This window comes from Microdochium trichocladiopsis (genome assembly GCF_020744255.1).
Source record: "Microdochium trichocladiopsis strain MPI-CAGE-CH-0230 chromosome Unknown B0I36scaffold_7, whole genome shotgun sequence".
NCBI lineage: Eukaryota > Fungi > Ascomycota > Sordariomycetes > Xylariales > Microdochiaceae > Microdochium > Microdochium trichocladiopsis.
The window spans coordinates 1105019-1118877 of record NW_025763550.1 but is presented as its reverse complement, the minus strand read 5'-3'; the positions used below and the strand labels follow the sequence as shown (position 1 = coordinate 1118877).

The 13859-nt window shown below is 56.2% G+C and overlaps 5 protein-coding genes across 5 annotated transcripts; 1 reads left to right on the top strand and 4 right to left on the bottom strand.

Moving 5' to 3' along the window:
* Positions 1-1128: 1128 nt before the first annotated feature.
* On the bottom strand, positions 1129-2110 carry B0I36DRAFT_139702 (uncharacterized protein). The gene has a single exon (XM_046148347.1). The coding sequence runs from the start codon at positions 1905-1907 to the stop codon at positions 1245-1247; it is 663 nt and encodes a 220-aa protein (XP_046010325.1). The 5' UTR covers positions 1908-2110; the 3' UTR covers positions 1129-1244.
* A 608-nt stretch (positions 2111-2718) lies between these two features.
* B0I36DRAFT_364713 (repair protein Rad1/Rec1/Rad17) lies at positions 2719-3757 on the bottom strand (the record flags this gene model as incomplete). The annotated part of the gene is made up of 2 exons (XM_046159020.1): positions 2719-3515; positions 3580-3757. 2 exons carry the CDS (start codon positions 3755-3757, stop codon positions 2719-2721), a joined length of 975 nt encoding a protein of 324 aa, XP_046010324.1.
* A 1038-nt stretch (positions 3758-4795) lies between these two features.
* Positions 4796-6649, top strand: B0I36DRAFT_292145 (uncharacterized protein). Its single transcript, XM_046151767.1, has 3 exons — positions 4796-5056; positions 5124-5263; positions 5337-6649. Exons 1-3 carry the CDS (start codon positions 5038-5040, stop codon positions 6381-6383), a joined length of 1206 nt encoding a protein of 401 aa, XP_046010323.1. The 5' UTR covers positions 4796-5037; the 3' UTR covers positions 6384-6649.
* A 523-nt stretch (positions 6650-7172) lies between these two features.
* Positions 7173-8252, bottom strand: B0I36DRAFT_351043 (uncharacterized protein; the record flags this gene model as incomplete). Its single annotated transcript, XM_046156974.1, has 1 exon — positions 7173-8252. The coding sequence occupies one exon, from the start codon at positions 8250-8252 to the stop codon at positions 7173-7175; it is 1080 nt and encodes a 359-aa protein (XP_046010322.1).
* Positions 8253-10271: 2019 nt separating this feature from the next.
* Positions 10272-13310, bottom strand: B0I36DRAFT_412942 (uncharacterized protein; the record flags this gene model as incomplete). The annotated part of the gene is made up of 5 exons (XM_046161985.1): positions 10272-11445; positions 11844-12044; positions 12436-12562; positions 12622-12775; positions 13300-13310. 5 exons carry the CDS (start codon positions 13308-13310, stop codon positions 10469-10471), a joined length of 1470 nt encoding a protein of 489 aa, XP_046010321.1. The 3' UTR covers positions 10272-10468.
* Between the last annotated feature and the right edge of the window lie 549 nt (positions 13311-13859).

Sequence of the window (13859 nt, the reverse complement as noted above, 5' to 3'; positions counted from 1 at the left end):
TAACAACCACTGAGGTTAAACTCTATCAGAATCCGTAGCCTGCTCTACCATGTAACCTCGTCTCCGCCATATCTTGCTGTGGACTTCAAGTATCACCCTTCCCGGGTCTCTCTTTCTCCAAGGATAAGGTGCAGCTCTTGCTCTGGTGCTGTCCGAGCAGTAGGGGGTGGGTTTTTTCGTTGTCAGTCAAATATTTGACCGATGACATTGAACGGATAGGACTCTCTTCTGCGCCGCGCCGCGAGACTCATCCGCCAGCCCGATCGGGGGAAATACATCAGGCCAGGTCCCACAACTTGGAGGCTTGCGGCATCGTCCCCTTGGATCCGGGTATATGGGACTGTACATGCTGTATCGATGTACACTGCCTCGCACGCAAAAGCGCCTCTCCCCTGCTGAGTGATCATATCAACCCGACGAGCGCAAAACCGGTCACTTGGTCGTTTTCCATTTCCCCCCATCTCGCCGCCATCGTGAAAAAACGACGGATTGGTGTGTGAAATTCTGCAGCCCCCTGAAGATCGGTTGGTGCCGAGCGCATAAGCGATTCTTCTTCCCGCTTTCATCAAGTATGACTCCACTCGGATGATGATATCCCCCAAGGGCACCGGAGGAGAGGGGGGGAGCTGTCGCTTCACTGCCCTCTTTCTCTCTCTCTCTTTCACACACAATATCCTCAAAAGACCGCGGTCCTCACGTCAAGATCTCGTTGGCCTTGTTCTTCATGTGCCTTGGCGTAGCGGTCGCCAGGAACCCGGAGGCCGCGTTCTGGGGCACATACGGCTGTCTCTTGTTGTTGTTGTTCGTGTTCGCTCCGCTTTTGCCCCCCGCCGCTGCTGAAGATGGTGTTGGTGGAGAAGAAGACTCCTCGGCACCGTCGTTTTCGCCGTTTGACGGTATCGAGCCACGCCGCCGCCTCTCGCGGTCTTGGTTCTCGTGGTAGGCCCGCTTCTTCTCGCTGTGGCCGGGGAGGAAGAAGTCGACCATGCGGGAAAAGGAGTGGGACATATTGAACGGGGGTGATGGCTGTTTCCCTGCGGAATGTCTTGCTGCGTATATGGGCGAAGATGAAATTGGAGGGAAATTGGAGGAGAGGTGTCTACGGCGACTTCCCACGGCCAACAGGTAGTTTGGTGGTTTGTGAACTGAGATGTAGGCGTTCTTGTGGTTTCCGAAGATAGGAAGTAGTATGAGAAGTACACGAAGAAATGTGTCGATCTTTGACCTTGCACTTGCTCGTTGAGTTAAGAGAAGCTACGAAGCTCGATGTAGTTGTCGGCAAGCCGAAAAGCGGAATAAGGAGAAGAGCTGAGAGCAACACGGAGACGAGCAAAACACAGAACCAAGCGAGTATATAAGAAGCTCCAACCAAAAACCGCTACAGAGAAATGCCATCGCAGCTTATCGGACAAAGGCGGCCGCTGTAACTCAGCTGCGCAAGCTAAGGCCGCCTTAGTGAGCGAACGTGGGAATGCCACGAGGGGCTCCGGCCAAAGTTCAGCTCCATGGGCGCGGACGTGGCGTCGCTGGCGCCCTCGCCCTAACGCCAGGAGCGCAACCTCCTCGCACATCAGCCGAGCTGGACTGGCTGGCCGTGTTGCTGAGCCCGGAGCAACCAGAGCGATTGGCCCGACGCTGGAGTCGCGGGACAGAGATCTAGAACTGGCATGCTTGTCGCCAAGGAATGAGTTGAGTAACTGCGACGGCTGCCCCGACCACGGCGCCACGCGTCCATTACGACGACAAGCGGGGGTCCTGCCGCTCAGTAGTCTCCTATTGTTGTTGACTCTTTGCCACTCAGTCATGCCAGGCTTGGATCGATACATGCAAATTGCCTGCGAACAAAAACATGCACCCAGTCCTCCATGGAAAGACCGAGTTATCCCCCAAGATGGAGTTCTGACCATCCCCGAGGATTGCTTCGCGCGGTCTACTTCTGTCCACGCCCACTGCAGAAATCGGCCTCCTGGAGATGCTCGAAAATCTTCGAGGTCTAGGTCCCTCAATACATGCACTCCGCATTACTGATCCAGGAATCCCAGCTTCGGGGACTGGATGCAGATCTAGAAGCAGGGCGAGAGTCGAAACAGGGGCGCTGCGCTGCGGCCATGGGCGGTGCCTCGCGTGGCTGCATGGTTTGGGCCCGGGACACTAACAAGACGAAAATTGCTTTGCTTGGCGGTGCGGAGGCGTCCATAACCTCGAGCTTTCCCACAGCACTTTCAGAGCCGCACGCAATTGAAGGTGTTCTGCGGGACGCGGCGCAACCTAGCCAACGCCACCCAGAGCTATCTTGTCTAGTCCGACCCGAGGATGGCTAGTGGTTCGACCTTCAGCTCTCACGTCCAGCTCATTTCGCGGCAGAGGATTGGTCCAGACTTTGTTGGATTGATGAGGCATAGCACAAGATTGATGGTCAGCCACCACGAACGCGTCTCAAGTATGTCGTCAGGGGCCTCGTGGGCCTCTATGAACGCTGGGGTTGGCTGGCTCGGCTGGTTGCATCAGGGGATGCACTGCCAACAGGTCACAAAGTTGAGTCTAAGATGGCAGACATTCTGTTCAATGGCTGGTTTCGATAGTCTGCAGCGGCAGAGCGTTCTTGCATCTTTTGTATTGACCTCGAGGGTATGGCTCTACGCCCACTATCGATTTCATGTATGAGCGCCACGTGGAAGCCACAGAGCCGCCATGATTGATGACGTCTCGGAGCAAGACTTACGCCGCCTCCTCGTCGGAGTCGGTCTCTTCATCTTCCTGCGTGATGTATGGCACAAACCGGAAGTCCAAGAAGCTTACAGCACCACCCTCGACCTCAACCATGAATTGCAGGCTGAGCACGCCCTGCCCATCTCCACGGAAGCTGACCTTGCTGGCTATTCGCATGGCCTCACTAGCGGACTTAATGAGGTCGAATTTGAAGCTCTGTGCCCAGGTCTCCCGAACGGAAAATGTTTCGAGGAGGTCCCGCCCGCTAGCAAAGTCAACAGTGGCACTGCCGAGCGCACCGCCACTGGAAAGACTGAGGAAAGGCAAGCTCGGGGACGCACGGATGGTGACTCGTGCTGGCGACATTGGCGCGAGCTCTGATAGGGCGTCTAGAAGCCATCTGGCCTGCATGATGATCTTGAATGTGAGGTCGTCTCGATCGAAAGGAATGTCCTCTGGAGAGTCTGGCGTGTAGGTGACGAGATTGCATTGTGTCTTGACCCCAGACTCCTCCAGTATCACTCCCAGCGGCGATCCATCCTCTTCGTACATAAGACAGCAGCTGCCGGGCATCCCCAGTGTTTGGTGACTGAAGGCGTCAGGGCGATAATTACGCAAGTTGCTTCGATAAGGCTCTGCGTCAGCCTTGGCTTGTCGAGCTGCGGCATCTGCGGCACCAAAGATTTGTAGAGCTTCCAAAAGTGCAGAAAGGTTCATCTGAAATTGCGGGAATGGCTGGTCCTCATTGTCGTTGGGGAGCTGTAGAGTGTATGTGGTGAAAAGAGCCTTGTCAAGAAATGCGACGCCTGCATGCCGTCAGCCCGGTGTTTCCTCGCCGAGTCCCTCCGTTCTCGATCAGCCACAACCTACCTTGCATCACTCGAGAATGGTCTGCAGCGAATCGGATGCCATCCGGTGTGATCTGGACATGTACTTTTGTGGTGAAGCTGATGCATTTCAGCAGCTGGAATATTTGTCGTGTCGAGCTGGCGACAGCCCGGAAAACTGGCTGTTGCCCATCTTGTGGAACAGCCGTCGAAGGTGCCATTGTAATAACGCTGCTTCCGTCGAAACAGAAGTCTCAGTAGTATCAGAGATACTGTGATGTGAAGGCGGTTGGTATGCCGCCCGATATCGTCTGAATAGCCGATTATGAATCGAAAAGCAGAACACGGCACCGTCATGCACCCGGAATGCGCTCGTAAGGCTCAATGAAGTCGTCAAGTGTGGATGCTGTCTCAAGCGCGTATGGTCTCGAAGGACGGGTATATTCTTGGTTTTTGCTAAACGTACACGCCCACGGCACAAAACATGTAGACAGTTCCGAAACTGTGGTAGAATTGATCATCAGCACGACATCCAGTCACCGAGGGTCGTTGAGGAGGTCTTACGCTAAACAGACCGAAGCAGGGAGGCCGATCAAAGGCACATTCAGTAGGGAACGATCTGTACCCAACCTTGTCAGTTCCGTGCAGGCTATCGAAGAGGGTTGGCAGGTCGTACTCAATGTGAATGCACCGGTCAAAGACAGCCCAATGCAGAGGAGCAAGAAGCCAACAAAGAACTGGCTTCCTTTGCCGACAGTTGGGAGGAAGGGGGTGCCCGAAGCAGTCTGCCAGAGCTCGAGGACGGAGGGATCCATGAGAACTGAGGGATTGAGTCGCAGGGTGTGTGCCGAGGAGAGCTTAGTAGCGGTGCTAGGCACAGTCGTGAGTTTGGCTGAAAACCTGCGATTCGTGAAATCTGCTTGGGAAGTCGGCGCGTGAAAGTTGCGTGAAGTGACGGATTGCGATCTGGCAGGTACTTTGCTGGAAGGTCAAATGCGACAACGTAACTGCCTTAGCTAACAGCTAGCTGGCTGGGTACCCTTGATCGCTCAGGGCCCACTTTCCGTGCTCACGTCTGCGACCTCACCACCTGCAACTTGTCTTCTCCGCCACAAGCCAGATGCAGGAGGTGCCACAGTCTCAGGACCCAGTGCGCAGACCGTGCAACAGCCAGCGCAGGGCAGCTCGGGCTGAATCAGCCGCTTTCCCCCTCCAATCCACAGGGAGGAGGCTCCACCAAACCCCAGGCTGCGTGCGTTGACCTCACGATCGCTAGACGACCAGTGACGATCTGACAGTACGCGCCTCCGCGCGACAAGGTCACCGCTACAACCGCCAGAGCGTTCACAGTATACAACGGCCTGCAGTTGAGGCGGTTCTATTAGACACAACGACCTGCCAAGGACCGGGTCACCGGCCCACACGATCTCAGCCAAGTGCGACATTCGCATCCATGCCGCTCGTCGCGTAGTGGCTGAACACGTCTCTGGTTGCGCCAGCGATGCCGGTGAAGGAAGAAAGTTAGTTATTTTGCCCGGAGAACCAAAATCTAGGTCTGTTACTGACTCGAAATTCCACGTGTACCAGACGGAAAGCGCAAAGCGAGCGACGAGCCTTCGTCGCCGCTCGCCAACAAGCGCGCGAAACATGACGAATCGGGCGACTCCGACAAGGAGAAGGAAAAGGACGAAAAGCCTGTTTTGAAGCGGATTCCGTTCCCAGAGAAGGTATGCGTCCCCGAAAGCCTCGCGCTCCTATTTGCAAGCGACGACTGCCGATACTGATCAGCCGGTGGTACAGCCAGCGGTTATTGAGGAACGAGAAGGGGAGATCGAGTTCCGGGTGGTCAACAACGACAACGAACGCGAATCGCTCATCATCCTCACCGGTCTCAAATGCATCTTCCAGAAGCAGCTCCCCAAGATGCCGAAGGACTACATAGCCCGACTCGTGTACGACCGGACACATTTGTCGATCGCCATCGTGAAGAAACCGCTCGAGGTCGTGGGCGGCATCACATATCGCCCTTTCAAAGGCCGGCAGTTTGCCGAGATTGTGTTCTGCGCCATCAGCAGCGACCAGCAAGTCAAGGGCTACGGTGCACATCTCATGTCGCATCTGAAGGACTATGTAAAGGCGACCAGCGACGTAATGCACTTCCTCACGTATGCGGACAACTACGCCATCGGTTACTTCAAAAAGCAAGGCTTTACCAAGGAGATTACGTTGCCGCGGTCAGTGTGGATGGGATACATCAAGGACTATGAGGGAGGCACGATAATGCAGTGCTCCATGGTTCCTAGGATTCGCTATCTCGAAATGGGTCGCATGCTACTTAAGCAGAAGGAGTGCGTCCAGGCCAAGATCCGCGCGTTTTCAAAGTCACACGTCATCCACCAGCCCCCGAAGCACTGGAAGAATGGCGTGACGCCACTGGACCCCTTGACGATAGAGGCGATTCGCGCGTCGGGCTGGTCGCCTGACATGGACGAGCTGGCGCGGCAGCCCAGGCACGGACCCAACTATAACCAGCTCCTGCACCTGCTCAACGACATGCAGAACCACGCGTCGGCATGGCCCTTCCTCAACCCTGTCAACAAGGACGAGGTCCACGACTATTACGAGGTCATCAAGGAGCCCATGGACTTTAGCACAATGGAGACCAAGCTCGAGGCAGACCAGTACGAGACGCCAGAGGCGTTCATCAAGGACGCCAAGCTCGTCTTTGACAACTGCCGCAAGTACAATAACGAGACGACGCCCTATGCCAAGAGCGCCAACAAGCTCGAGAAATTCATGTGGCAGCAGATCAAAGGGATTCCCGAGTGGTCGCATCTGGAGCCATGAGGCCGCCTGGTGCTGATGCTGGTGGCAAGACTGGATATGGCACATGTTGGTTGTCACCCTGGACCATCTCACTTTTCTGTTGATCTTGTGGACTTTATATATATAGGCGCAACATGGCTGGGCGGGGCAATTGGGGTTTTGCTTTTGAAGCGATCATGAGAGAAGATGGCGTTCTGGTTTGATTTTCACCATTCTCTAGGCCGGTCGAGGACTTGCTTTGACTCTATGCGAGTTTGAGACGTGCACATGAACAATGAGAGCCTCGTGGATCACTGTGAAGGTGATGTTGTATTTGTCTAAAGTGGTAAAAAAAGATTGAGAAGTCACAAAAATTCAAATAACCTCGCTTGGATTCATGTGTGTATAGCCAATAATCAAACCGTGTGTGGGTGCAAGCAAACATGTGATTGTGCTGGAACTTGCGGAAGTGCTCGTGGCAACATGATACGTCTCGTCGCCATGAGCCGGCAACTCCCGTGGCCCAGGGTCCCACAACTTTTGGCAGAAGGCATAAACATTGGTGATGATATGGAAAAGGCAAGCCCGGCTTGTCTATGTCTGTGTTCCAGAAGGATCTGTCCAAATATGTACAAATTGAGTAAAGGGGCAGGATGAGTAAGACGGTTGGATTGGTCGCGAGGTCAGCCGCGAGTGATGCGTTGATGTCTCTTGTCTATGTGCTAGTCACAAACAGACGTCTTCCGTTCGTGGTAAAGGGGGTATCATAATCGTGATTGGGGGTGGTTGACGACGACCACAGCTTGCGTTGTGACGATAAACGTGAAATTTCTACGCTCGGGGTTCGGCCAGATGCGAGGAACGAAGACTCGAGGTCGGCGCTGTTCCCGTTTCCCCAATGGGAAGTCGCAAATCTGAAAAGGTGCGCCTACGCGCCTCTGAGGTGTCCAGTGTGCCAAGGTATGGGTTGCTATTCAAGGCGACCATCTGGCGGTGGCGTGCAATGTTACGGGCGGTAGCGGCACGTTCGGACTCCAGCGTGCATCGCAATATGCCATGAAGGAAGTCGGGGATTTCGTGCCAGTTTCCTGCACGTGCCGCACTCAACATCCGCGGCGGAAAGAGCGCTTGCGGGACAGGCGTAGGATTGTCGGGCCTCGACAAGATTTGGTCTGTCAGGAACGGCAGCTCTCCAGATTCGATCGCATTCTTGAGCCATTGCTCCCAGTCCTCGTCCAGTGGCTCAGACGTGTCGCCAGCCTGGTGTCTCGCCGCTCGCTCCCGGAGGCGTTCGTTCAACGCGACCCCAATGCTTTCAAGCTCGCCTTCGCTCTCGTCGTCTTGAGCACGGTCCTGTTCACCACCGTCCGCGCCTTCCTCCTCTTCCTCGTCCTCATCTTCGTCGTCGTTGTAGGTGTCTTGCTCCATCTCCTCGTCGCCTCTTTCCACCGCAATTTCATCATCTTCGATCTGCTTGGCCTCTCGCTGGGAACCACGTGCTCCATAAACGCGGTCTTCAACCTCGACCCAGTCCTCGATGCCATCGCCAGCCGAATCGCGAATGACGATGCCAGAGTCTCGCTCGAACCGCTCCTTGGCCCACTTTGTGCCCTCCCACTTTGTCAGCGTGGCGATCTCGGAGCGCGTAAGGCCCAGCCCGTCAAAGGCACGAAACAGGCGGCGATGCCATGGCCAGCGCGAGAGACGTATGCGATGGATGCGATGCGAATAGTCCAGGCCCGGGTACTTGGCCTCTTGGGTGCTGATGTGGCCAAAGTAGGCCTGGACCTCCTGGCGGACCTCAAGGATGAGGTGGCGGTGCAGTAGAGAGTGGAAGTTTGGCGGATCCGTAGCACGGGGTTTGGGGAACATGTACTCGTAGACGAGCTGATCGACAGGACGCCCCTTCATTGTTGCGAACGTCGGGGCTTGGTGTCACCGTGGTGTGATGGTCCAGCTGTCGAGGCGTTGCGAAATATCGTGGAAAGAGGTGCGTGTAACGTGCTGCTGCGCTCAGCCGTGCTGAGGGTTGGAGGCGGCTGGAGGCGACTAGTCCAGATGCAAAGGCCGCAGGAAGGCTAAATGGCCGAGGGGTGTGTTTGCCGCGCGCGGCAGGACCGTTGGCTCTGAAGTGGCAGGCTACAGTGTCGCGGGTAGCGGTTGGATGTTGGGCAGGCTGGATGTTCTGGGAAGGAAGTGCGTGGGATTGTCCGGATGTGGTGAGATTTGTGCCGGTGGACACGAGTGCGTGCCTGGCGAGTCCGGGAGGTGCTGGCACCGCCCTTGGGCTCGCCTGAGGCGGACGAGAGCCGAATGCACAAAGGGTGGTGGTGCACGGACGCTGTGTGGGCGGGCAAAGCCGCTGCGAGAGCGGCGCCGGCTGGGGGTTGTCCGCTGGGGCGAGTGTCCAGTATGTACGGTACCCCGAGAGCGTGCCAAGCAAGCACCTGGCTGGCAGAGTCGATTCGAGTCGCGATCTGGTCTGCTCAGTCTGTTGCGAGCGTCTCTGCGAGCGTTGCGTGTCGAAATGAAGATGGGGACAAGGGCTTTGTCTCAGTGGGCAAAAGCAAGGAGGCAAGCCGCGTGCCGTGTTGCAGCCAGCCAGTCAGTCAGTCAGGCAGGCCCTTGTTGTATGTTGGCGGTCGCGAGCCAGGCCTTTCTGTCTGGCTGTCTGGTCTGTCTGTCTGGCGTGGCCCAGAGCCACTTGAGCAGCGTGGCAGGGACGAGTGAAGAGTGGGTGCAGGTGCGGAGCCTGCAACCAGACCAGACCGGGTCGCGCTTGCCAGCACAATGTCCCCGACTCGAGGTGTGCACGTGGACGGCTGTCCGAGCCAGATCTCAGAGCCACAAGACCCGAGTATTGGGCGTCAACGGCGGTCACGCATAAACCGAGACTTACTGTCGCAACCCAGCCACGACAGTCTCTGTCTGTCTCTGCCGGTCGCCGCAGAGACAAAATTACAACCAGTGTTGTGTGCATGGCAAAAGTGCAATGGCCACCTCCATCCGCACAGTCAGCCAAATTGCTTGCGCCATAGCTGGAAGCCAGTCTCTATTTCGAGTTGTGCTTCACCATGAGGGATGTCTGTTGACAGACACCGCCACATTCCTCAACAGCCGGCTCGTGCATGACTGGGCTGACTGCCCTCCCGACTCCCTCGCGTGTGTCGCCAGCAGCACCAACACGATTTGGAATGCAATGACAAACATTGTGCAATGGTTCCATGGAGGTGTCGTGGGAAGCACCCTGCCAAACATCCAAGCCAACGGCATTTATTCTTAGCTTTCACGTTCCCCGAACCCATGACTTCAACCCCCTTGCGTGGCTTGTGCACTGGCTGGACATTCTTGTGAGGATGCCGATTCGAATCGAGATTTTATGCCCAATCCAGACCCTGCATAAGGCTTTGCCATCAAGGCTGGCATGTCCCAGCCCAGCGGGACCCCCGCCTCTTCTCGGGCGGCTGTAGCCAACCACAGGCATTCTGAGAATGACTTCTCAGCCCCAGCCCTGGCACAGTAATAAGTCTCGTCATCTCCATTCTCTCCAATCACAATTCGCAAATGACCCAGCAGACGATTGGCGTGGTCCTCGGACTACCTAAAGTCAGAGGGACAGTGAAATCAACCTTCTAGCCCTGAACTGACGACTCTGGACCGGCGAAGATGTTGCGTTCCAAATCTGAAACGCATTCAAGTGCCGTCCTTGCCAGTCTTGTCATCTCTCGCAGTGTGCAAAGCTGTGGGACAACCTCCATCACGGGCATCAGAGATCCGGACGCCCCAAGAGGCAACCTGCCGCGGTACCCTGTTCGTGCAATTACTCACCTTTTGGATACCTGACCGCTCGAAGCGAGCCATGTCATTGACAATTCGACGAGGACAATTTGCCCCCCACGTACGGCATTGTTTTTCTAGCCTCCTATCACTAGCACGTTCGACTTGGCGCTGTTGTCCACTGTGGCTCGCAATGAAGCCTTCCAAGAAATAGCTTAGGTGGAGCGCAATGCAGCATTTCGAGACCCGGAGATAAGTCCGCCGATGGCACTTATTCCACGAAGGTTGGACAAGAAGAAACGCCGACCTCATGTCACAAGTGTGCCACCTGCACGTGCCTTGAGGGGTGTCTAGTGAGCAAAGTTCCCGAGGTGTAAGTGAAGCGGGTTTAGTAAGCGCATGAAAACATCACCAGGCCCAGTTCCAACGCCACAATTGTGAAACAAGATGGCAAAGTTACCCGTCAAGTGTATTTGCCAGGGTGGAATTGATGGGAAACTCGGCTCGACGCCTCTATTGGTCTTTGCTGCACAGCAATTGCACACTTTACGACACTGCATGCAGAAGTCGATCTTGTAACAGGCAGATTTGCTCAAGGGAATTTCAGCACCAGGCTCGGGCTGCCACAATGCTTCAGAATAGAGAAAAGCGCAGGTGAGTAAAGCTTCGGCTTGTCGTTCCCTGTCATGTCTTCTTTGTGAGTCTGGACCTACCAGCGAAGTCTGAATATTATCCGTGGTGCCGACGTCCGCCATGTGCTCCACCCGATCTCCTGCGACAAACTCCAGCATCACCAACAAAGAGACAAAGACGACCTGGTACTTTCCGATATCGAGAAGAGCAATTCGACAGGATACTCGAGTCAGGGCCCCTTGCATTTGCCCTGGCATGCTCATGCTGGATGGACAATCAGCACGGCGGGAGGCTGGTTGAACTGCATTGTTAGTGTAGTGTGTCAAGGCAGGCGCCACACGCGGGGGTTTAGTAATGACCTCAAATAAGTGCTCCAAGGGTCCGTAGGCAGGTATCATCACGACCATGGCAAGGGTCAAGCTTTTGTTCGAGGTGAGACTATTTGACATCACTGAGTAGTTCTGGCAGGATGCGTCGTCTGCGTTCATGCAAAAACGACATGGCACAATCATGCCCTGTGAACAAGACGTCTGCACAGTTTGATGCTCGTACGGGCGTATGTGGGTGCGGTTCTGCGATTTGAAATGGTGATGCGGGAACTCCAATTGCTCGGCGTGCTCGAGAGCAGGGCCAGGGGGAGGGGCCCATGTCCAAGAAACCCATACGATCAATCCATACGATGGACCCATAGGGTCTGTCGAAAACGTACGTTCGCGTCCGTGGACCAACGACGGCCAGGGAGTGGACTGTCACATTCCAATGGACAAACGTTGGACTTTTGATTTTGTTTGTCGGCAGCGCAAGATACCAGTCAGTCCTCATGCACATTGGAGAAGGCTGCCAGCAGTGTTCACCAGGCCGATGATCCTTGGTCCAAACTCGGCAACAACTGGCTTGATGCCTCGCCGTCAAACGGACAGCCCGGCGGCTGGTCAGGGAGGTCTTGGACATGTCTTCTGCCTCGATTGCTCGTCTAACGGTCAGCTCCTTTAAGTAACTTTGATGCAGTGGGGGCTCGGGGCTGGGGGTAGCCCAGGCATCGCCGAGTCCGGGTCAGTATAGTAATTTTTAGAAGACCGCCAGCCCCAGGACCCTGGTCTGCATCCAAGGGTCCAACAACACGGGCACCGTCCAGAGAGGTTTCCTCGACAGTGCCAACAACAGCCACTTCCTCTGAACAGACGCAGCGTACCATCCTATCCTGACTTGGGGCACGACTGTGGAATGCGGACCGCGAGCTGCCCGCGTTAGCGGTGGGACCAGACGGTGGACGGACAAAACTCAAGGCAGTTACTGGGCGTTCACACAGGTGACGCCAGGACGAGGTGTCCCGCGACGGGACTGGATTAGGGTTCGGGAGGCGGTGATGTCAGTCACGGGCCGGCACCAATAATGGTAGACGGGAGTGTGTTACGTGCAGCTGTCTCCCCGTGGCCTCTCGAGAGCCGTTACTTACCCCGCCTGTCTCCCCCGATCGGCGCTGCTGGAGCAGTCCTTGCTCAGCACACCTTGCCACCCGTTTGACGACTCTTTGCCTTGAACGGCCATGGCGGAGCTGCAGCCTCGCCTCGATGGGATCGTCCGGCCGGGGGTCATCTTTGTACACCAGAGGGGGGACCACTACCGTGTCTGCTCCATTCCCGTCACATTACCCAAATTGGGACATACAAGGTCTTGATGTTACCTGTTCGGCAACTGACGTCTTGACAGCACCGCAGGCGGTTGGTCTCCATCCCATGCGCGGTCAGCGACCACTTCTGTGGATGAGAGCCAGGACCCCAGATGTCCAAGACACCAAGTCCTACTCCTTTCTACCGCGGCGAACGAGATGATGGTGATGATGCTGGCGATGACGATGACGGCAACTTACATCCTCCAAACCCCACCATGTCATATCGGCAGTCTCGTTGCAAACGCGCCAAGCGCCCGCGCCGAGATCAGTCAACGGCGGTAGGCGACGAGTCAAAAGTTGACCGAGACTCGAGCCGGGCAAACGGCGCTTGAGAACTCCCGCCTGAGATTCCCTGCGCCATGGCGTCTAGCTCGGCCTCCCCGCGGCCATTCCCGCAAGGTTTGGAACCCGCGCGGAATGTGCGCCAATGCGCTTAGCCTCCGGGGGCGGTGCCGTCAATGTAGGAGCCCACCGAGGCCGTTGGAGACATGGCCTCGACTTTGAATGGCCGGCCAGCGCTGCGCAAACGAGCTCCCGACGTCGAGTTCCGCGTTGTGTCAATGCTGCGTGCATGACGCCTCGACGCGGCAAATCAGAATGACAAATTCCTCGCGTCGTCACTGTCGCCTGGCTGGCTTCGCCCGAGTGCCCGCTAGGCCCGGGCTGGAGGATGGCCCTGGCTGGAATCGGCGACGCATGGCAGTTCCACAGCGTTGGATCGAGGCTCAAAGGCGCAGATCTGTCTGCTGTGCGGGCATAGTCGTCACTGCCAAGCAACTGTGAATCCTTTGCAAAGGTCTCTATCTGGGCTCGAGGCGTTCAGCTGGTGACCGGATCCCACTTGGGGGGACCAGCGATTCCCTCAGCTAACGTTACCTGCCGATCATGCCGGGGACCTTGGGACCCCACCAGCGCCAATCGCCGACAAAAATAGCTGGGGGTTAGTGTGTCCTGGGCTGGACAGGGCAGGGCTATGTCATCACAGGCAGGGGTCCTGCTACTACGCACACCCTGCCTGTCAACGCCTTCGACCACCACCCTCCTGCACGCTGCCAGCTCCTACGAGAAGGCAGCAAAGCGTGGCCTGGACGACCCTCAGTCATGTAGTACAGTAAATGCACAAGGCATGGCTTTGCAGGCTGCTATGCAGCCACCCCGTGTCATTGCCGCCCTCGCCCCCAGGGTGCCCACGATCCCACAGGCCCCCGTTGCATTTCTTTGGCATGCTTCCCCCCAACTGCATTGTTGGTTGGTGAACCTGCCTCTCTATCAAGTGCCATCCATCAGTCCCTTTGCTTGCTTGTTAAACTCTAGGTTGGCTGCTCCTCTTGCAAGCAGCATATCCCATTCTCCCTCTCTGGTATGCATTCGTCTGGCTCTCCTGTCTGCAGAGCAGTCGTCTGTATGCCACAAGCCTTGGCACCTGTTGCACGCAG